Source organism: Pelobates fuscus, chromosome 5 (assembly GCF_036172605.1).
Source record: "Pelobates fuscus isolate aPelFus1 chromosome 5, aPelFus1.pri, whole genome shotgun sequence".
Classification (NCBI taxonomy): Eukaryota; Metazoa; Chordata; class Amphibia; order Anura; family Pelobatidae; genus Pelobates; species Pelobates fuscus.
In genome coordinates this window covers 362231565-362254121 of record NC_086321.1, presented here as the reverse complement: position 1 = coordinate 362254121, position 22557 = coordinate 362231565, and the positions used below count along the sequence as shown (strand labels likewise).

Genomic DNA, 22557 nt, shown 5'->3' with positions numbered 1-22557 from the left:
ACTTTATTAATGAACCATTAAAACTTGATCAACATTTCAGACCGCTTGCGGGACATACATCTGGATCCTGATGAAAGTCCCGCAAGCGGACTGAAGTGTGTGTGTGTGTGTGTATGTGTGTTTATATACACCCACACATATACTTACATACTTTTCAAAAACAAATTAACCAGCATAGGTTCATCTTAACAAGGTACAATTGCAGATCTAACAAAACTACTTACTATTCCCCGTTTCAAGTAAAGATATGGGGATTTAGTTACACCGTATAGGCATGTAATGTTCAGCCCACTGCTTTTTGCAAGTACTCTGATGTTTGTGGCTCCTACCGGAGTTTTAGGATTTGAAATTGCACATTGCTTTTATTCTGCATGCAATGTTTTTTTGTCTATTTTTAAATAAATGTAGGTATTTACATGAATGCACATTCTCAGTGTACCTCCAATATTTTTATCCTTCATTCTGAAAGTGATGGCAACAAAGTCTAGCAAAAAAAAATATTATATAGTTTAGTCCTTGGCCACCCAAAAGATATATATATATTTTTTTTTTTTTAGCTGTTGCAGTACTTCAAGTCCAATGATGCAGTGGGTGTGTTAAGGCTGTCTGTTCGTCATGATATGTTGTAGATTGCAACTGCAGGGAATCTAGACTTTTAGCACCCCTTGTGGTAGTGTGTGTAGCCTGTTGCAGTGTTTAATAACATGGCTTTCCTCTTTGTATTTTAGTATGTTACGCAATGCCATCACCTATGCCAAAAAGCAAAACCAAAGCAGGAGTTCCTGGAGCCTGCAGTGCAGGAAGAGTTTATATCACAGGAGGTGAAATCAATAACTCCTGTACACACCGTGCCTCCCCCTGATTTGTCCGAACATGATGGCACTCCGGGTCCGTCGGACAACGCTGCAAGTAGTGCCCAGCCCCCAGCAGGCCAAGAAGAACGGGGATGGAAGGAGATGAAGCTGCAAGTTTCCACACTCCCTGGAATTCTGTCTCGACTCTCCAAAATCAGACTGTCTGGTGGGTACAAGATATGTAGCTTGGGTCTTTCTTAGCAAAGAAAATAGTACTAAGATTGAAAACCACAAAGATTTGTCAGGGTAAATCTAATTTTATTTATTTTAATTTTTTGTGATGTGATGTAAAAAAAAATATATATATATATATATATATCTATATATATATATATATATATATAAACTTGCCTCAATTATATCTGAGAAATTCACATCGAGAAGAACATAAGAGTATGTTTATCTTAGACCGGAAGTCTTTTTTTTTTTTTTTTTTTCCATGCTTATTTACTTTAATGCAGTACATCGGGCACATGTTAGGTTGGATAATTTTTTTTATTAGTATTCCTTTAAAAAAAAAAAAACAAAAAAAAAACGTTTGCTCCATAGCATAGCATTTCTCTGTCCCCTTCTCCCTCCCGCATGCCATTTTTCTCTTTTTTTTTTCTCCAGTAACGCCTGTGATGCCAAACATTGGCTTTTGCAGTACGAAGTATAACTACCTGATATCTACTGCTGCGCTCAAAAAACAGTGAGGGGCAATATAGGGATTGCAACCGATGACATCAACATGCAGGGGTGTTAGTGCTTGACAGGAAGACCTGCTAAGGGACACACCATAAGCTCCAGAACCACAGCAGCCTAATATAGTGTGTTTGGTGCAAAGAGATTGTCCCTGTTAACTCCTATTAGTAAACACAGCATTTTCTATGAAAAGGGCCCCTGCTACTACAGCTGCTTCCTATTACGGTCCTACAGTCTTTGCAGGACTGATGTTTGGCGTCCTCGCACTCTGCATGAAGAGACTGATTTCTCCCCATAGACATGCGTTTGAATAATGCTTCTCTATGAGGAGATGCTAATTGCTGATCTCACTCAGAGCAGCAGCCGAGAAGAGACCAGTAAAGGATGAAAAGTAAATAAAACTTAATTATTTCACATTTACATGGGGCCCATAGATCTAGTCAAACAGGAGAAACTCCAACGTTAGAAATACGTGTTTGTATTGCTCCTTTAAACCGTGTAATGTATTGTGATTACATTTACTCGTTCCTGAAACAAAAAGGGATTAAAGGACCACTATAGGCACCCGGGTGCCAGGTCCCTCTAGGGTTAACCCTGCCTGCTGTAAACATAGCAGTTTTAGAGAAACTGCTATGTTTACATTAGGGTTAATCCAGCCTCTAGTGGCTGTCTCATTGACAGCCGCTAGAGGTGCTTCCGCGCTTCTCACTGTGATTTTCACAGTGAGAAGACGCCAGCGTCCATAGGAAAGCATTGAGAATGCTTTCCTATGTACTGACTGAATGCGCACTCTGCTCTTGCCGCGCATGCGCATTTAGCCGATGACGTCCAAAGGAGGAGGAGAGTCCCCAGCGCCGAGGGAGCCCAGTGCTGGAGAAGGGTAAGTGTTTCAGCCCGGCGGGAGGGGGGCCATGAGAGTGGGGGCACCCTCAGGGCACTATAGTGCCAGGAAAATGAGATTGTTTTCCTGGCACTATAGTTGTCCTTTCAATGCCCCCGAAGAGCTATTCTGTCTTTTTCTATTCTGTGGGCACTAACACACTTGAGGCACTAAACAACAACTACTAGCACCAAATAAAAACTACTAGAGCACCCAGATTGGCTAATCATCTGGTCTGGCCAGTGCTCACGGCAGGTACGGCTAAATACTTTGTATAAGGTATCTTCATTGGCTAGATCTCTGCACCTGGACAGCGTTCTCTACCTTATCTATTGGTCTGTTTATATTGTACTGTCTTTTTACCAATTGTACAGAGCTGTGGAATATGCCAATAACAAGATAAAAAAAAACTATGCATAGTAATGATATAATTAATCTACTGCTAATTAATTAAAATACACATCTGTGTTAGCCAAGGGACCAAATGTTGCACTTTTTGGTTGCAGCCTTGGTGGTGATCACCGCGTCTGCTGGTTATGCCATGGCTCCAGTGCCCTTTGACCCCACATGCTTCGTATTGGCGTCTGTTGGTACCGGACTGGCTTCCTGTGCTGCCAATTCCATCAACCAGGTAAAGCTCATGTCTTGTTTTTTCACCTGTTCTGTCAAGCAATGTTGTGACTCCTGAGTTATAATTTTTCAAGTTCCTGTTTGTTACAGATTGAGGCGATTTTGCTTTGCATTTGTACCACTGTGATATCACACTTTTTCTGTAAGCGAATGTTGTGTTTTTTTGTTTTGTTTTTTTGCCTCCATAAAGGTCAGATAGAGCTTTGTTACGGTATATGTGTACATAACGCAAAAAGAAATATGAATGAAATGTATATGAAAGGAAAAAAGTTTTGTTTTGGGACCTAAATACTTTTTGCACCATAACTACTACAAAGATCTGCTGTTTTGGTGCTTAGAGTGCCAGTTGACCCCTTAAGGCCCAATGATGGAAAATTCCATCTTAATAAACCAGCCTTTAAAGATTCTTTAATGGAATGTACAGGATGTTCTCTGTGGTGGCTGTACAGAGCTGCAAGGGCCAGATAGTGACAATACCCTTCAATCTTATTGGTCCTGAACGGTCAGTAGATTAATTTCGGATTTTTTTTTTTTTCAATATTTATTAAAGTTTATACATGAAAAAGTAAAGCAGAAATGCATGATACTAGTGCAGATAAATAACTAACTGTTTTCGCATAATATTACCGTATACATAAATTTAAACAGTTTCACATATGAAAATGACATAATTATCTGTGAGTCACATCAAAGCATATAAATAGTTCATTTTAATGCTAGAGATTGGTGCAAGCTGTAGTATTGGGGACCGCCAGGGTGGCGTTGCAAAGAGTAGTCCTATAGTGGTAGTAGACACCTTGTTCCATCTATAGAGTGTCAGTAATCTAGAGCTGAGAGTGTGCAGGGAAGGATAGAGGGAGAGAAAACGTGTGTGTGGGGAGGATGGAGTCCATGTTCACCTCACGAGGAAGCGGGAAAAAGTCAGCGTAATACCTGATGGGACCATAGGAAAGTATATTTCATGGAATAGAACATAGAGTAGGGGACCCTGCAATAAAAATTATTAACCATATAAATGCAAAAGGAAAGCCCTAAACCGTGTGTAAGCATCCAGAATTGTTGTAAAAGTTGGGTCTATGTTTGGGAAAATATTGATTACGTGACCTATAGAAACATTCTGGAAGACTGATGGATTCAATCAGTCCGCGTATGTAGCCAGTCGAGAAACCATTAAAAGATCTAGGACCTACTGTTGTGTGTAGCCCTGGTATTAGATGCACTAATACCCAGTCCATATGTCGGATGGATATGAAGCCAAAAACAGAGTTGACATGGATCAGTGAACAAGGGGTGTCAGCAGGACCTAACTAAGAAGGCCAAAGGAATAGTCAGGGTTTATGGTATCTCCCTTGTAGAGGGGGATTTGCCAGTATCTGGACTGACCACTCATGGTGGTATCAGTCTGGTACATGACTGGCGGAGAATCTCTCTGTCGTAGGTGAGCTAAAATTTGTATGAGGCATGAGAGACTGCTTGGGAGTAAATGGAGTATGAGAACGTGATAATGGAATAATCCAGAATACTGACGTCTCTAACAGATCCGACTGAAATCTCAAGGTAGTGATGTGTATCATTTGCCTTGATGTAAGTCTTGCTAGTGGAAAACCGGAAGAATGTGCAATGGTTCAAGTGTAAAGGTAACAGGGGATCTCCTCTTCCAGGATGATTTGTTTGTAGCGATTAATTAGATAAACATGCATGTCTATTCACAGTTCAGCTGATGACATCATGCCCATGTCTCACACTCTTTTTCCATGGGTTTTCTCTCTGTGCAGAAGCAGTAGAGCTATGCAGGTGAAACTATTTGCTGTTAGATATCTGAATGGGAAGGCATTTTAATGAGCTGCCACAAATTAGATAGAGCCTAGTTTGGGTAACAAAAAAAAACCTCATCTAGTGAAAATAGGACTTTACAGGAAGACAACAAGGCCAGTAAGATAATTTTTATTTTATACTTTTTTCAATATGTGCTTAAGATGGTAAGTTCAAATTGTTTGCTCGGGGAGAACTGAATGTGCTTTTGTTGTCAAGATTTTTGTTGTTCGCTTTTACTATTCCACTGGATGTCTCATCTAGGTATCAACTACCCCTTCTATATCATTATTCACTTCTTAAAAATAACATATAGTATGTATTTGTCAATTTTAGGATGTGTTTTCTTTAACATGGATTTGATAATAAAATCAAGGTTTGAGACAATTACAACTTGCTAGCATATGTCACTACAGTCTTTAACATATCTAAAGTGAAAAGTTTACAATAGTCCTGCTGTAAATTTTTTGATACGATTGACAGATTCGTTCTGAGCTTACAGTGTTTTTTGTTGTTTTTTTTCCTTGCTTGTTAGGTTGTTTTTTTTTTTACATGCTATAAGACATTTGGAATTCCCTGGAATCATTTGCTTTTATCTAAATTCTGACCCGAACTCCATAGTTATTGTCTGGGGAATGTCATCTTTGTTTGATTCTGTGTATGAATGCAAGCTTAACTAGCACTCGGTGTTAAAATATGCTAGTAATTGTATTCTTTTGATTACCAAATTCAAAGCCTTTGAGGCGAAGTTGAGAGTGGAAAGGCCTTTTGAAGAGCAGCTGACTGAAGGAGATTTGTTATCTGCCTGTAAGATCAGCAGATAAGCCAGTAGACAGATCATATACATAACAGGAGTAGGCGACCAATATCCTATTATCTTTTTAAAGCACACCTTTCAGTGTTTTGGTAAACGTATTCTATTAATGGGCTCGCCACCAGACACAGCCTTGATTTGCTCCTCTATGATCTCCTTGCCTGTCCTCCTCGGCTTTTCATGGACTATTGGTGTGTCTGAAGGATTGCGCATTCCTCGTGTTTGTGAAAGGTCTTACATGATTTTATGTTTCAGTCTGTCTGTGTCTTCCATTCTTTCTTGTGAATCTCATTCAATCAAAAAGCATAGTGATCTCTATGTTACTGGTCAAAACATAGGACCAGTTAGTCCATCTAGTCACTCATTTTCAAATCTCAGACTGAGTTAGTGTATTTGTTCCCAGGGCATTAAAGTGGCACTGTCATGGCCAAATCATGTTTCTTTTTAACCCCCTCCTGACTGCACTACATCTAATTGTCCCCCTTGTCACCCCCAAATGCCACTAAGCCCCTCATACTATTTTTCAATCTTTATTTTCCCGGACCTAGGACCTGGGCGCCGCCATCTTGTGTGGGTAGAGGAAGTCCCTGTGGGACACGTCCTCTGCCCACACTAGATAGCGCTGTGAAATTACCACGCATGCCCAGTTAAACACCTGGGCATGCAAACGGGAATTCCATCTATTTATTCGTCAGAAAGACAAATAAATGAATAGAAATTTCAAACGAATGAACAAAGACCTCTTTGTTTGTTCGTTTGGTTTATTACAAGGAGGGAGCTATCGGTGCGCAGCTCCCTCCTTGTAGAATGTAAAAATAGAAGCGGCAGGGAGCACTGCTCCCCGCCACTTCCTAGGCCCACCATGTCCTCTCTCACTATGGGGGTCAATATGACCCCCATAATATCATAAGGGAAATTAAAATCTCCTGAATGCCCTTACTCGCTATGCCGCAAGTAGGGTAATGTCTACTAAACAGTGAACAACCATTCACAATGTTATGAGTCAAATTACACAGCATGGGAAAATTCCAAAGAACTTTCCCACGCTGTGTAAAATGACACAGAGCACTCTGATTGGCTGAAGTGGTAGTGGTAGAGGTTAACACAGTAAAGGAGTTTAAGCATGCGTGGGATAGGCATAAGGCTATCCTAACTATAAGATAAGGCCAGGGACTAATGAGAGTATTTAGAAAATTGGGCAGACTAGATGGGCCGAATGGTTCTTATCTGCCGTCACATTCTATCTTTCTATGTAAAGTGCTGTGACAGGTAAATGTAGAGACTTGCCTGTCAGACTTACCATAGTCATTTAGGGCCTCCACCCACCGCTTGTGGGTGGGGGCCAGAGGGACGACAATAGCCCCCCCCCCATTTTTATTTAGGCCCCTACCCGCCGCTCATGGGTGGGGGCTGGGGACGACGACAGTAGGTCCTACCGCTCATGGGTGGGGGCCAGGGGGAAAGACCATAGTTCCGGGGGAGGACAATAGGCCACTCCATCCCACTTCATTTAGGGCCCCCACCCGCCGCTTTCAGTTAAATAGCCCCAACTCGCTCGGCACGGGTGGGGGTTCGGGAGGGGGGACACTAGGGGGCTTTTTTTTAACTGTTTAGTAGACATGCCCCTACTCGTGATATAGCGAGTAGGGGCTGAATTTACCAATACTAAATGATCTTTACTTCGTATTAGTAAATTTGGCTGAAAGACCAGTTTAGGTATTTCAGCCTTTTGGTAGATAGCTCCCTGATACCATGGGACAAGATGCAGCCGCGGCACGAATCAGATCGAAATTTGATTAATTCAAATGAAATTCCGATACGAATATCCCAAATTGCGTCCTTACACGAATGGAGAAACTGTTCTCATTCTGTTAGGACGAAATTCGTCAGTTTTACTTTGTCTTATGTTTTAAATAAAACTAGAGCAGACAGGAAAAAATTAAGAACTGATCCTGACAGAGGGAGAGAAGAGGAAGCGATTGGGGAAAGGTACGTTCGTCATGACTGTGCCGCTTTAAGTACGGTACTACTAGCAAGGCCCTAAAAGTTTACTGTATGCCATAACACTCTTACCAGGGGTGAATTTCTACTTGCCAATGGTTAGTGGTAACTGGAAATTGTGATCTCTGCTTGCTCTTTAGAATACCCTCATGCACATCATGTGCATAATTCAATTACAGGGTGAACATTTAAGTTTCACAACTTACATCTCACAGTAACCAATACGCTTTGCTTCAACTAGAAAAGGCTGTTTCACTACCTCTTCTGTAATGTCACATATTGACATATTGACCCTTTATCTCTCACTTTTTAACTTATCATGATGTCCACAAGGGAGCCAAAGACAACAATAAAAACTGGATAGTGGAGCTTTTTGTTGGGAGGCTTGGTAGTTATAGTTCCTGCTGTGCCTCGTTCGATCACTGATGTGGGCACGGTCAAAATGTAACCCCGCGATTCATAGTAAGTCCGGCTTACGGTCACGGAAACCATACATCTAATGCATACTGAAAATCCTACTTTTGTCTTGCTCTAAAGCAGGGGTAGACAACCTTCGGCACTCCAGACTTTGTGGACTACATCCCCCATAATGCTCTTAAACTCATAATGCTGGCAAAGCATCATGGGAGGTGTAGTCCAAAACATCTGCAATGCCGAAGGCTGCCTATGCCTGCTCTAAAGTCTTAAGATAACATGGGACCCATGGGGTTAATCATTGCCTGTTAGCCTTTGTCTCTGATACGAAACCATGTCTGCAATGTATTTGTCATATTATTTTACTTGCTAAAACGATGTATTACTTGAAATAGCTTGTGCTATTTACTGCGCTGGTATGAAGGCACTTTCTGATAGGATTTCTGCATTGTTTGAACATTCTAATGTACTGGGCTCATCCTGTGCTTCTAAGCTGTCTTGTATAGGACAAGCAATAGGTGCATTTATCAATCAGCCCTATGTATTATAATACCAGATAACAATCCTGAGAGAGACAAGGATTCCATATAGGGTTATAGGTCACATCTTAAGCAGGAGCACTCCTTTTTGTCATTTAATTACTTTTTTCCTGGTGCCCTACAATATATCAATGGATTTCCCTGCCCTTGCAGATTTTTTTTCATGCATAATAAGCTATTCTGATTACATTACATGGATAGAGAGAGACCCACCTGCTCCTTTGTAAAATCCGTGATATGACTCTCATTGTGGGGGGAATGGTGTGGCAGTGTTGGGGGTGGGTGCGGAAACCCACGCCGTGAGTGTCCGGAACATGACAGTGTATCTGCTAATAATATCACCTTTACATTGTGATGACTAAACAGAAGCAATATATATAGATTTACAGAGTCTTTACCCTTTGTTCCCTGCATAACCTTCCGGTGTTTATATTTAAAAACCTTGTGTAAATAATAACTTGCAGCAGATACAAATGTGGTTGTGTCAAAACAAATATTTTTACATATCAGTCTGGACACGATCATTTAAAATTTCCTTCCCGGTTTTAATGATAAACCATGCAGAGAAACACAACGTTGGACTAGTCTGACTTGGGCAGAGTAATTCCGATAATCTCAATTCTCCCAGAATTCCTTACTCCGTGTGCAAAAGAGCACCGATGGGTATCTTGTTTTAGACTCCTTTCTGCAGGTTTCCTTAGAAATGGAGCACTTTTGTGAGGACAGCGTTATAGGGTAAATCATGGGTTGGGATCCTGTGAAATCCATGGACTGTGCAGTTTCAACCTTTTAGGTCTCTTCAGTATGGTACGGATTATGGTTTAGTCTATTTTTTCAGCATATAGTAAATTGTGTTCCTAACTCTGTAGTGTCCCTTTGCAACCCACCCCCCCCCCCCCACACACATCCATGAAAGGGTTAAAAAAAAACCTTTTCATTCACTTACCTGATTCCAGGCTCGTAGCCCCCGGCACTGGGTTTTGCTCCATCTCAGCAAATAGGAGGACCTAATTATTATTATTATTATTATCTATAAAGCGCCAACAAGTTCAGTAGCGCTGTACAATGGGTGGACTAACAGACAAGTATTTGTAACCAGATGAGTTGGACACACAGGAAAAGAGAGATTGAGGGCCCTGCTCAATGAGTTTACATGCTAGAGAGAGTGAGTTAATGTGACACAAAAGGTAAGGGCAGGGTAGATAAGAAGGTTGCTAGACATAGTGTTCATTGAGGGCTTAGTGTTTTGTTTTGATGACCGTTTCTGGAGAGGAATCACTTAAGGCGTTAAAATGTTAAATATTTAGCTTTTATGCTAGTCCAATGCATAGACAACCGGTATTGGAAATTGAAATAGAACTTGTGCCATGCAGTAAAGAGTCATTTTGTATGGAACTCCGGGTGTTATCTTTGGTCTTGGCATTGTAGAAATTCATGAGCTGTCTGTCTACCTCTGTCTGTCTGTATATTCGACTATTGATGTATTGGAATGCAGCTTATGTGGGCCGAGTGTATCATTCTAAAAGTTGAATGAATGGGAGAGTACTTCATACATATTTATTATAAAAAAAAATCTTCAGGAATGGTATTGCATATTTCTATTGGTTAGTAGTGTCTGCATTAAAGGGAATTTGTTACTGTGTCTCTCTGTGTAGCCATATCTCCATCTCTCTGAAGTTTGACTTATTATGACTAAATCTACAGTCTGTAGACTGAACACTTTCATCTCCCTGTAATCTGGAGTGTTTACGAAGTACTCTTTTGCCCAAAACACAGGTTAACCGCAAAACCCTGTCTCCGTTCAAATGCCTGTGGTGTTGAGCTGTTTGCGATATCGTTGCCATCTACTCCATTTTAAGCTCCCTTCGTTCAGGGTTTTTCTGCTTAACAGTATTCCATACTTTATCTTATGGTATCGTTTGGATTGCGTTAGAATTCCAGTGAAATTCCATTGCATGCTTGATCAGTATTTTATGTAAAAGCATATACCTTTATAAAATACTGCAAAGTTACAGATCTGCTTTATCATTCTATCCCCATTCCTGTCCACCTCTCATGCTTCTGGATAGGGTAGAATCTGTTGTCAGCTTCTAATTTCGTCTTTGTTTCATCAAATTGCTTCCCTCCAGCCTCCTTATCCTTGTGGTGTGCACATGCATCTTGAATGGACAGGGTACTTGGACTTCACTGTCTGTGCTTGCAAGGCTTTTATTGCACTTTCACAGGATTTGGGAACCAAAGGGAATTATACATATAACCTCTTAAATGAAATGAAATTTCTTTTCTTTAAAATGTTTTTACAACTGTCCTTATTGACGTGTAAATTAGGTATCTCTCACTTTATCGATGTTGCTTAATTTTATAGTAACAGAGACTTTCCCACTCTGAGACGTTCAGTTTCAGGCATGTGACTCCTGCCGTTGAACTGTCAGGGAATTCTGTGATTTGTAGTCTATTCACAGTTGTAAGAGCATGGTTAGATACCCCTGTTGAGTGGGCCTGATCACAGCACCCCTAGTTATCTTTTATTGACTAACTCTTTGGTAGTGAAAAGGTTACATTCCTGTGACCCCTTTTAACTTGTCTTAGAGAGTTTAAACACCCATTATGTGTGCCTTTTTTCTCCTCTGGTGCATCTTGTGCTTTATCAGCATAAACCCCCCCATAAAGTTAAAACAGGTTTCTCGTTGAAGTTGTCTGAAAGCGCTATCTGGTGTAGATCGGCTTTTACAATCTGAAAGTGGATATAAATACTGGCCAGGATCTGAAGCTCTGAGCTGTTCATTTCTCAGACATCAAACACGTTATCTCAGTTCAGGAAGTACTTTTCCGGCTCTCACCTTCCTGAAAGGATTTCACGGCATATATATCCTCTACCTGTCTGATAAAGTCTCCATGTTAAACCGGCCCAGCATTTTTGTCACATGTATGACTGGGAGACGCTCTATTGCCAGTTCAGAGAGACATTGAGCCTCACAAATGTATCCCATAAAGGTGGTGTGTAGGTTAGCTGTACTGTGCGTGAACTCTGGTGTTTTTAATTTTATTAATAATAAAAGATTATAGCTATGGATAAATTAAAACTAAAGCAAACATTAAATGTATTATTAAAAATCATTAACTGTTACAAATACGACGTCAATAAAATAGTAATATTTAACATATTTTAAAAAAATTATGTAAAAAAGCAAACTAAGTGTAAAATAAAAGCTAAAAGCACAATACTTTGCAGTAAACAAAATATAACGCTGTGAATTAAAAATTAAAAGAGGATTTATAGTTTGAGGGATACATTGTGCATTTAAAGGGACACTGTAACTGTTATAAGATATCACTATAGTTTAATGTTGAGATTATGTGCAATGAAGCGGTGGTTACACCGTATGTTTTTCTGTGCCGCTGATTTCAAGCTTTTGACTCAAATCCCGGCCGCTGAACCCCTTTCACTTGTGCGCCATTGTGGTGAAATGTAGCTTCCCCATTCACCTGTGCACGTCCTTGGCGTGAGTGAGTGAGTGTACATGCCTATACATTCCTGATATCTGCTCGGCTCAGAGTGCTGTGCATGTAACTAGCCTTTGACTCTGTCTCTGAAACACATGAATTTCTAGGGCAGAATGGCCCAAAATTAGATCCTCGGCTTTCACTTTTGTCGCCTAAAGCTTGCACAGTTAAGATAGGAGTTGTAATTCCTCTGGGGATCTACCTTTTGTCCATTCTTACTTTAAGAAGGATTTTCAGCTTGTACTCCAGCACTGAAAGTGTTAACAGAATACATTTTTGCAGCCCAGAGATCAAAAGCAGAAATCCATCGACCTGCCCCCCCTGGAGCATGTCCTGCGAGGCAGAGGGGATATAATTCACACAGCACTTCCATGTGAAAGATTATATGGTTAAGCGAAAGATTCACTAATCAAAGTCATCACTCTCCTTCCTAACCCTGCACGCTGCCTGCGGGTCACCTGTACGTCCACACACAGCATTCCAGCCAAAGGCTTCCCCTGGAGTAGATAGTGTGCAGGCGGAAATTAACTCTTCCAGGTGCAGTCATAATGCAGGCTGGTAGGCTGACTGCATATGGATTGTAACCATTTCTGGGTTTGAAAGCCCAGATGGAATGTAACCCATCCTGGGTAGTACAAATGTAGACAGCGGTGACACCTATCTCGGTACACAGGTATATGGATTCCTTATTTGGTCTATACACCTGATACTCCGTACATATGCTGGTTAGTCTACACATAAATGTGTATCGCATAATCCCATACTGTTAAAACGGAACTGTCATTTGCCAGGACTTTTAATGTTAGATGCTGTATGTGTTAGAAATGTCACTACCAGCATGTTTCTAACCCATTTTATTTCTCACACAGTGCCACTATTACATTTTCTTCATTGGTGGATGCTAAGAATGTATTTTATAGTCGTTGACATATTTGTAAAGTAAAAATAAAAAAATATATACATAAATAGAGATATATTACTGTGAACCATGGAACATGGGACAGCCATGCATGTACACATTACGTTCCTATGCTTAAAATGAGGATATGGTCATTTATCCATTTCATTTCTCTCTGTGCTAATTGAACCGATCAATTACTATATCTACTAAACAATTGAAGGCTGCTATTGTAACTAGAATATTAATAAATGTACACAATTAAACAGTATGCGGTTAAAATATATAAAAAAATCTTTAAAAAAAATCATTATTGCTTTATTAAATACTTCTCACCCAGCAAATCTGTCATTTTACAGTCCAGGTAGGTGGTCCTGCCCCAGAGAACTAGATTAAAATGGGACACGGTGGGCTAAAGTCCCCAACGATGTTGATGCTATGAGTCAGCTGGTGCCATTGTTTGCTTTGCAGTCTTTACCCTCTGACTGTCATGTTGCTCTATGCTGGAGAGGTTTCTGCGTGGTGTTCAATTCAGGTATGACGAGCGGATGAATCAGGTGGAGGATGTATATTGTCACAAAGCTCTGTGTGTGTGTGTAAGGTGGAGATCTTTAGCTTGTTTCTCTCCAGTCTGCAGCTGGTCTGGAACAAAATGTCCAAACCTTTGTTTTCAGTTCGAGAGATCATTGTATCATCATTCCCTTTGTTCATTCATAAGAATTACCTAACTTTGCATGACTGGCTGATGTCGTCATTGCTGAGGCAAATACAAGGGCAGCCTGGTACAATCAGCACGTCTTATCTCCTTTAATATGTTTACCCTCACACTGGCACACAGATGGTTGTTCTGTTATGTTCTTAATCCATTGATGATTTACCTTTCCATGTCGTTACTTTATTCCCATAAAATTTGCCCAATCCGGTCTGAAAAATATTCACTTGAAATCCCATAGATTTCCATGATTTAATTTACTATTTATTACTCTGAGAAGCAATGCCATCTTGTGCAGGGTATGGGTGGCACTGCCTGCTAGTCGGCAGGGAATGCATGTATTCCTTAAATATAACATTGTTACATATGTCTTTCTCATCCTCCTGGATAGATATATATATATATATATATATATATATATATAATGTCTGCCCAAAACCAGATGTTACACCATAGGAAATAGGCTGCATCTCAACAAGTATTAAACTCTTTAGAGAAAACATACCCAGAATTGCAGCTTTTGTATAAAGGATTTTGGATCCCTATAACTGGTGCTATTAAACATTTGTATAATGAATGTTTCCAAGTTACGTTATTACTATCATTATTATTATTGTAATATTAGTTCTGTATGTTTATATGTCCGTTTATGAGCCTTCTTGTACAGGCGGCAGTTTATTTTCCAGGAAGCGGTGAAAATTGATGAACAAATACTCTCGTTCCAGAGCTGAACGTATGAAACTGTATCCGCTGCTGGATCAGGTTTATGGGGTCCCTGTGTGTTCCTGCTGCTTGATTTGGAAATATCCGCAGAACAGGTGGACAAAACCAGACCACCACAACCAATAACACACAGAATGGAAACCAGTCCCCAAATCAAACCCATATGAAAGCGAATTAACCTCTTCATTGCTTCACCTCTTGTCCCCTCTATTGCCCATGTGAGTGGGATTTAAAGCGGCGGGTTAAATTATTATTTTTTGGGGGACTCTCGCTTTGGCATGCCAGAGCATATGTGAGTATTTTAAATGAGAAAATGTTTGTTTAAAATTTCACAAGAGCTCCTGTTCCTTTGGTCATTGTGTATCCTGCCATGTTTGGATTTGTACCTGGATCGTAATCATGAAAATAATGAGTGCTCTTCTAATATTTTGGGTTATGTATGTGTTTGTCTATCTATAATTGTTATATACATACACACGTGTGTGTTTGTGTACAATCTAGATTCTAGTGTATGGGTATGCCTGTATTCACGCTCAAATAATTGCTACATCTTGTGGCTGAATTAAAATGAACAATTTTAAAGAGGACAGATCTTTAAATGCGTAGTTTTAAAAACTTTAAGATCACCAATAAGAGTAGAATGGTCAGAGGATTGTTTTGAACGTGAATGAGCGGGATTTCTGGTACTGGGTCAGGTTTTGTCGAAAGCGTGGAATATGGTCTGCAGGTGGTTCCACTTTATACCATAAGGTACTCTTAATCCAGGGAGATCTATAGGGCTTTCCTAAATTACATGTTGTATATCCCAGTAGATCTGAGGTTTCACAGCAGGTTGTAAATGTCAGACCAGGTGGAGGTAGGCATCACACAACATACTTCTTATCGCAATTAATCTAATAACAAAGAAAGACCAATGGCTTTTGATTTACAAGAAGAATATTCATGTTTTTTTTTTCATGTACTACGTACCTACTGTAAAAAGCTATATGTTAGAACTGAAGTTTTCTGTGTAATGATCCAGCTCTTCAAATGTCCTTGATTTGTTAGAGGTTCAGAAAGCCCTTCACATCTAATGTTCTGGCCTGCATAAGACATCACCTTTAAAACACTTATTAGTCTATAACTGACGAAGACAGCATCTCTAATCATATTAAGTGCAGCCTCTAAACTCTCAGAGGAACGCATAATTAATGCATTGTTTCACATCGGCAATTCTCATATTGGAGGCCATGAATGTGTCCAACACACTAGAGATTATGCTTCATTTAGTGCTTGGTCTGCAGAGATTTCGTACTCGACCCTCCAAATCTTGTTCGCTACACCTCTTTCACGGTACCCGGAATCAGCAGGGAGCCTCGGATCAGAAAAAGACAGCGCGGCTCATTTTCTCACTGGGGTATTCAATGCTAATTCTATGTAAATTCGCCAAGTGTTTCACTGGTTGGTTTTGCTGCCATTAAGAAAGCTGTGTTCCACCAAGCGAAGCTGTCTTCTCTCCATGGACATGCTGTCACTCTGCGCTCATTGTCCAAATGTTGTTTTGTTGTCGTGGTAAATTTGTTTTCTTTTTTTGTTTTGTTTTTTTCTGATCACCCCCTACATTTTATCCCACACTCGGAAATCTGAAAATCCTATTTACAAACGAGGAAGAGAACCTGCAAAGAGCTAGGACTGTGTGTGTTGATTAAAAGCAAACAAGAGTGGGATATTGCTACCGATTCAATATATTATATTTGTATACATTGCGGCAGTACTTTGTCTAGTTTTATCTACATTTACAGGTAATACGTATGAGGCAAATGTAGTTGATTGTTGCAGAAGACACGGAGAGCCTTGTTGGTGGCTAGCCCGACAAAGTAGATTTTATGGGAAATATATATCCCTTGATAATCAGACAAACCTTAATTAAATGCAGTAAATTAAACTATTTAAAGGGACATTCTAAAATCTGGGGCTTTCTCCTGCACGCGAAATCTGACTCATCTGCAGCCATTCAGATTATTTGGAAGTTTAATTTACGCATTATCTGTCTAACATTGTCTATCTATGAATGGCAGTTATAGGTTGTTAACCTCGGAGATGCAAGGGACCACCACTTTCAGCCTATTAATACTGTCCAAGCTTAGGCAGTTTTGGGAGGCTAATGCTGCCTTAGGGGTCAGGACACCGTATTTTGTCACACCTCTCTAAAATAATTTGACAGAAAATAGGAGAATGGCACCCATAGATGTATAGTATCACAAGAACTACAATGATTAAAGTGCCCCTTTAAGATAATTTGGCACATCATACTTAGAATATGTAGGCTATAGAATTTGTTATAAGAAAATCAAGTTAGCGCACTCTTGGAGATGGTGTAATTAATGTATAACCACTTGTAACAGCCTTTTCATAATGAATGTTTAAGCCCTGTTAGAACATAGTGAGTTTCATATTCAGGATGTGTGCACAAAGCGATTTTTTTTATTCTGCTTTTCGCCAACATAATTGCAGACAGAATGATCCATAAATAGACTTTAGTTTATCTTATCTGCAGTACTTCCTTGTATTTCCAAATTCAGGGCATGACCCCTTGTTCTAATATTTGCATCTGAAATATGTTCCTTCCTGTGTCTTGTTACAAATGTTTGATGTAAATTTTATACCATTACTGCCATCCTCTCTAACCTTTCTATAGCTATTTTCTTAACATCCTCCTCACTGCTAGCGTCAAATAATCGTTATCTTTTCAAGTATCTCTCTTGGAAAATACCACCGATGACACCAATCCACTCTTTGAAGCATCAGTAATTAACACTCAATTAGCAAGTTGCCAATACTAATAATCCGATTTAGACAGGTTTTGCTAAACGAGAAGCCATTAGATGTAACCATGTTTATAGAACGTACATTCAATGATCTTTCCATCTGACAATTGAAAATATGGTTATATTTAATGGTATTATCTTATTTTACTCACAGCAAATATTAAAAAGGATTACACAGTACGTACATACTTCACGATTACTATGGAAATAAAATTAGCTACAATGTATATGGTTCAGGTTTTGTTTACTTGAACAACCATCGGATTTGCCCAGCATTGCCCGTCTGTTTGCATCTAGACTTCATTCCCCACAATGCTCAGCCAGCTTCGGGAATTCTCGAACAGTAGCTTCGTAACACGTATCCACTTCCCATATTTCTTGCTTTTTTTAAATACATTGGTGTAGCCACTTGAAGTGCTCTTTCTGCTTGTTGCCGTGATATTGTCTCCAGTGATACTGGGATGTACTGTGCTATATTTAACAGCAGATGCTGGGATATGCAATCTTATTTAGGTGCCCTCCAAGACACAGTTTATTTTTTTGAATCCTAGATTTATTGCACGCCAATATCATGTTCAACTGGACAGGTTACCTCTCTGCGGAGGAGAAAAAAACAAAACGGTGGATGAATATTTAACTATGTTAAACCCAGCTTTTTGAACACTTCTGTAGTTGTGCCTCTCTCTTCTCTTTTTTTATGTGTTTCACCATTTTAGGAGTACGAACACACAGAGGTGTTGTATGGAAATGGTGTTGGCAAAATACGTAAATATAATGGCTTATAGTGGAATGCTGGTGAAGCCTCCAAGTGCAAGTTTTAATCATTACGTAGTCGTTACTTTTTTTTTTTTTATGTAATCTTACAAATGTCCCATTTTTTTGTGTAAAAAAACAAAAAAATGCTAGTGAAAAGTATTATTTGATAAAGAATTCATCTTTTTAAAAAAATTGCCAAGTGACAGGTCTGATTTTATTTTGCAGTTATTTAAAAAAAATACTGAAACATACGTTGACGTTTCGGGGCTTAATAATGTGAGCACAGAATGTGTTTACAATTTAGGAAGTATATTTATAATAATCTCTGGTCTCCCATCAATCCGGGAAAAGTTACAATTTTGGAAAAATAATGAAAAGATAAGATGGTATCGTGGCTTTGATTTATGACCTCTTTTGGAACATAAATTAAAACCATTGACTCCTTATATTAAATAAATATATATATATATGATGTTGTAGATTGCTTGAACTCGGGTTTATGAGTCAGTGACATTAAAAAATGTCATTGTTATAAACAAGGATTTATGGCCGTAGTTGAGGAATTGTGGGTAAAAGTGAAGATGCTATTGATTTTGTGATCCATTTCCTGCCATAGTAATACGTTAAAGGGGAAGGCTGGTGAGTAACAGCCTTTTTTTATATTCTGTTTTTTTTTTTTTTTGCCACTTGTGTATTTTTTTTTTTTTAAATATATATATTTTTAGAATTGTCTTAAAGATTATTTGAAACTTTAGCATAAGTATAATAAAAAAAAAAAACACACACACGATAACAGGAGAGTTGAGAAAATATTTGTTATTAAGACACTCGAATGCTCACAATTGAGAAAATACATTTTTTATTTTTGCTCATCTCCATGAAAAAGAAAATGTGTAAGTAGTACAGTATCTGAGTCTTCAATGCAATTGTGTCACCAAAGGTGGGTTTCATAAGTGTGTCCTGGCAGCCCTGCCTAGTCACTGCCAATCATTGTATGCGCAAGAATGGAAACGTTGTTCTGTGTTACCTCTAAAATCCATGGAAACTTAGCATTCCTGCACTGTATATATCTAAAGGAAGCTTTTTTTTCTCATGGTGTACACTGCCATTAAATAAAAGTGCTTGCCAGCAGTTCATCCAACTAGTGTCCGCTTTAAAATTCTCTTTAAAACAAATTAGTCTGTGCTGTCGGTTACCTATAATCTTTAAACAAAATGGATATGTTTTTTTCCCACACGACCTAATAAAAATACTATGTAGCAGTGTGTATATGAACGTAATCATCTAATCTTACTGGCTAGAAGTAAATTAAAAATAATATAACGTACCTTTTGTATGATTTCAGCTTTTAACGTAGAAGAAGTACTATGAAGGACCATGAGAAAAAACAACTTGTTTTAGGCAAAATCTCTCTGTACAGATTTAATATATAATGGTGGTTTTGCCCATAATGCGCCCACTTCCTCATATTTCAATAATTGTCTTAAGTGTGCTGTGTCTCTGGGTTAGGCCTGGATGCGTTGTCTTTCTTAGTCCATTTGCCTGTATAAATTCAATGTTCTGCCAACTAAAACTGTATACGGCAATAGACAGTAACAGACTGGTGTTCTGAATTTTTATCTTATGTATAACATTTGCACTCACTCATTCTAGCTTGTCTTTATTGGTTGGCTTTTGTATGTGTTGAAATCATTACAACCTCTTTTATAAGTGGAGGTAAAATAAAAGGAGAGTTTTTTTGTTAAGGGTAAATTATAATAGTTTGCGCAAAGCATTTTATTCTATTAAGTCAAACTTGTTTTGTTGAATTTACTTGTATGCCTTTGCCTTTTCCACTCATTGTCCAAGACTGCAAGACATGTCCGTGTTATAGAAATGATGCTAATTGTGCAATTTATCTTTTTATAGATGTTTCTTGGGGTGTAGCATCTTCTTTGTAGACTGATTCTAGTAGCTACAGCCCTGAATCATGTTTTGCATTGTTTGTTGATTCCAACTTCTGTAGCTGAACCTGTAACCTTGCATATTTTGTCGACTCTTCTGATGGTCTCGTCGTGTCACTTGGCTTAGGAAATGTAGTGTGTGTAGCTCACGAAAACTCTTATCAGCAGAGGCTCATCTGGCGATCACATATCCTCTTCGCCATCAACTTCATACGTTTCAAATTCACTACTGTAAGATGTAGACTGCCTTTTTCCATTTAACACCTAATTCATCCGGTATCTCTCTTGGAAGAAGACACAGTTGTCTGACAGTTTTTGTAAACGTTTAGTCGTGTTTTTGAAGTCCCATGTCTTAAGATCCTAAAGATAATTTTTCAGACTTCTTTTTTTATTTAATCTTCCAATGAATCTAAAGTTGACACGAATGGCTCCCCAACATAAAGAATTCTATTTTATCTCTTTGCTGGGCAGGGCAAATTGCCAGTAAATGTAGAGATCAAGAGATATTATGTAGGAGATGAATTCTTTGAGATCTCGGAGTTAAAGAGGTGCTCTATACGCAGCCTATGTCTAAAGAACTAGTCTAAAGCTCATCGAGCATGGAAAATAGCTCCAGATGTCCGGCACGTAATGCGTTAAAGGAACACTAAGACGTTTGGAATACAAACTTGTATTCCTAATGCTTTAGTGTCCTCCATGTTTGTGAGAAAACAGGACACTGTCTACCTCTCCTCAATGTCCAATTGGTTCAATCAATTGGTCATCATAGAGGAGCATTTGGACTCTGATGTGTGTGCATGCACCACAGGCATCCAAGCTTACCCTTGGAAATTTATTGAATCAATGCTTTCTTGTAAGGCCTTTCGCGTAACCTAACCGAGTTTTTCTTGGTCAATGCCGCAGAAGCACCTCCAGTGAATGTCAGTAAATAGCAGTTTAAAAGAAAAAAAAAAAAAAAGTCTAAGACTCAGACCATATAGAATGATTCACTAAACAGAGGGCATTATTTTTGAAAGTATGGAGATCACACAGAAGAATAAATTATTATATACTTAGGTTTTAACACGTGTATGTTTTTTGCTAGTACCTAATTGCTACTAAAGGATTTGGGAGGACACGTGTTTACACTATAGAGTAATTTTTTAAATTTTTTTATTTAATTGGTAATCCTTACCAATTAAGAGTTGGCCAAAGCTAACGCTCCCTTCTATAAACTATCCTGTAGTTCTCTGCAGTGTCCGTCCATAGTAGAGATGCAAAATCGTGGCCAATAGCAACTTCTGAAATCTTTTCTTCTCTAACTGTGGTTAGTCCAATAATGCATAGCAGGGGAATTGTATGGTGAAATGGATGCCTTAGCTTGTCATGCACTGTACACATAATGCATTAAAAATATATATAATAATAATAATAAAAAAAAAAGATGCAAATCTTCCTTTTTGGGGGGGGGGGGGGGGGGGGGAGGATCAATGCTTAATTAGGATCTGTGTGCAGCTGCAGGCAAACCCCTCATAACAGTTAAAGGTGCTCATTCTTATCTATAGGGTCTATTCTTATCTATATCCACTGGCCAGCAGAGATTTAGGGGATAAGTCGTATATCCCCCACTCATCACATCAGGTAAGTGGAAATATTCTAAAAACAGTCAGTAGCCACACCGCACCCTGCGTGATCCACGACCAGACTTTCTCCTGGGAGGAGAGCATAGTCCACAATATATAGTGTGCATGGAGAGCTCTGGGCTGTCTGATTGTCAGCTCTGAAATTTAGGCTTAAAGCTGTACCAGTTTTTACAAACTACTGCATTTCTAAACCTCTCAGGTTGGCTCAGGGCAATCATGCAAAGTGGTGATGGTACTTGAGCAACACTTCATAAACATTCGGGATGCCTCTAAAGTAAAACTATTTTAGACATAGCAAACCTTTTACAAGCAAGAAAAATAGATACTCCAGCTATCCTTAATGTTCAGAATATGTATGATTTAAAATTATGTGCGCTTGAACCCAATAAAAGCAGCATTAAGACGACTCCTTCCTGTGCGCCTCATTCTGAATCACACTTCCTTCACGCTAACTGGATTCATGGTGTATGTCGCTGGAAGTAAAGTGATTGATGGAGAGCCCTAAAGCAAGGAATACTCAGAGATCAGCTCTTCCTGTGTCTGAGTAGCCCGTCACTGTTCTTTAATAATAATAATAATATTTTTTTATTTTTTTAAAAAAATACTTCTTACAGATATTTTAACTAAATTAATGAATTTTATTGGTTAGCATTATATGGTAATATTTTCCAGGAGATGGGCTAAAATTCTACTGTCCTAATGTGTCGTGGGTTTTCGACTCTGTAAACTATACATTTGTTTTAGCATTTCTACATCTCATTCTGCCCCTCAAATAACATTCAAGGAGTGGAGTCTGCTAGTGTAATGGTTGCTGATCTGCCATGCATTACAGCATCATCACCGCATATCCAATGGCTGCCTTCGTATTCACAGTTACTGCGTTAATATGCAACCATTAGAACAGAATGAACAAAAGTTGCTGTAAAACCAGTTTTTTATAGTCACAGGGAAAAAAAATTAATTA

At 39.0% G+C, this 22557-nt stretch overlaps 1 protein-coding gene across 1 annotated transcript in view; it reads left to right on the top strand.

Annotated features, from left to right (window-relative positions):
• LOC134611804 (protoheme IX farnesyltransferase, mitochondrial) overlaps positions 1-22557 on the top strand; it is a 133316-nt gene that overhangs the window by 29348 nt on the left and 81411 nt on the right. The window contains exons 3-4 of the mRNA XM_063456044.1: positions 729-1020; positions 2925-3049. Of these exons, the coding sequence (XP_063312114.1) occupies positions 729-1020; positions 2925-3049 (417 nt within the window). The remainder of the gene's footprint in view (positions 1-728; positions 1021-2924; positions 3050-22557) is intronic.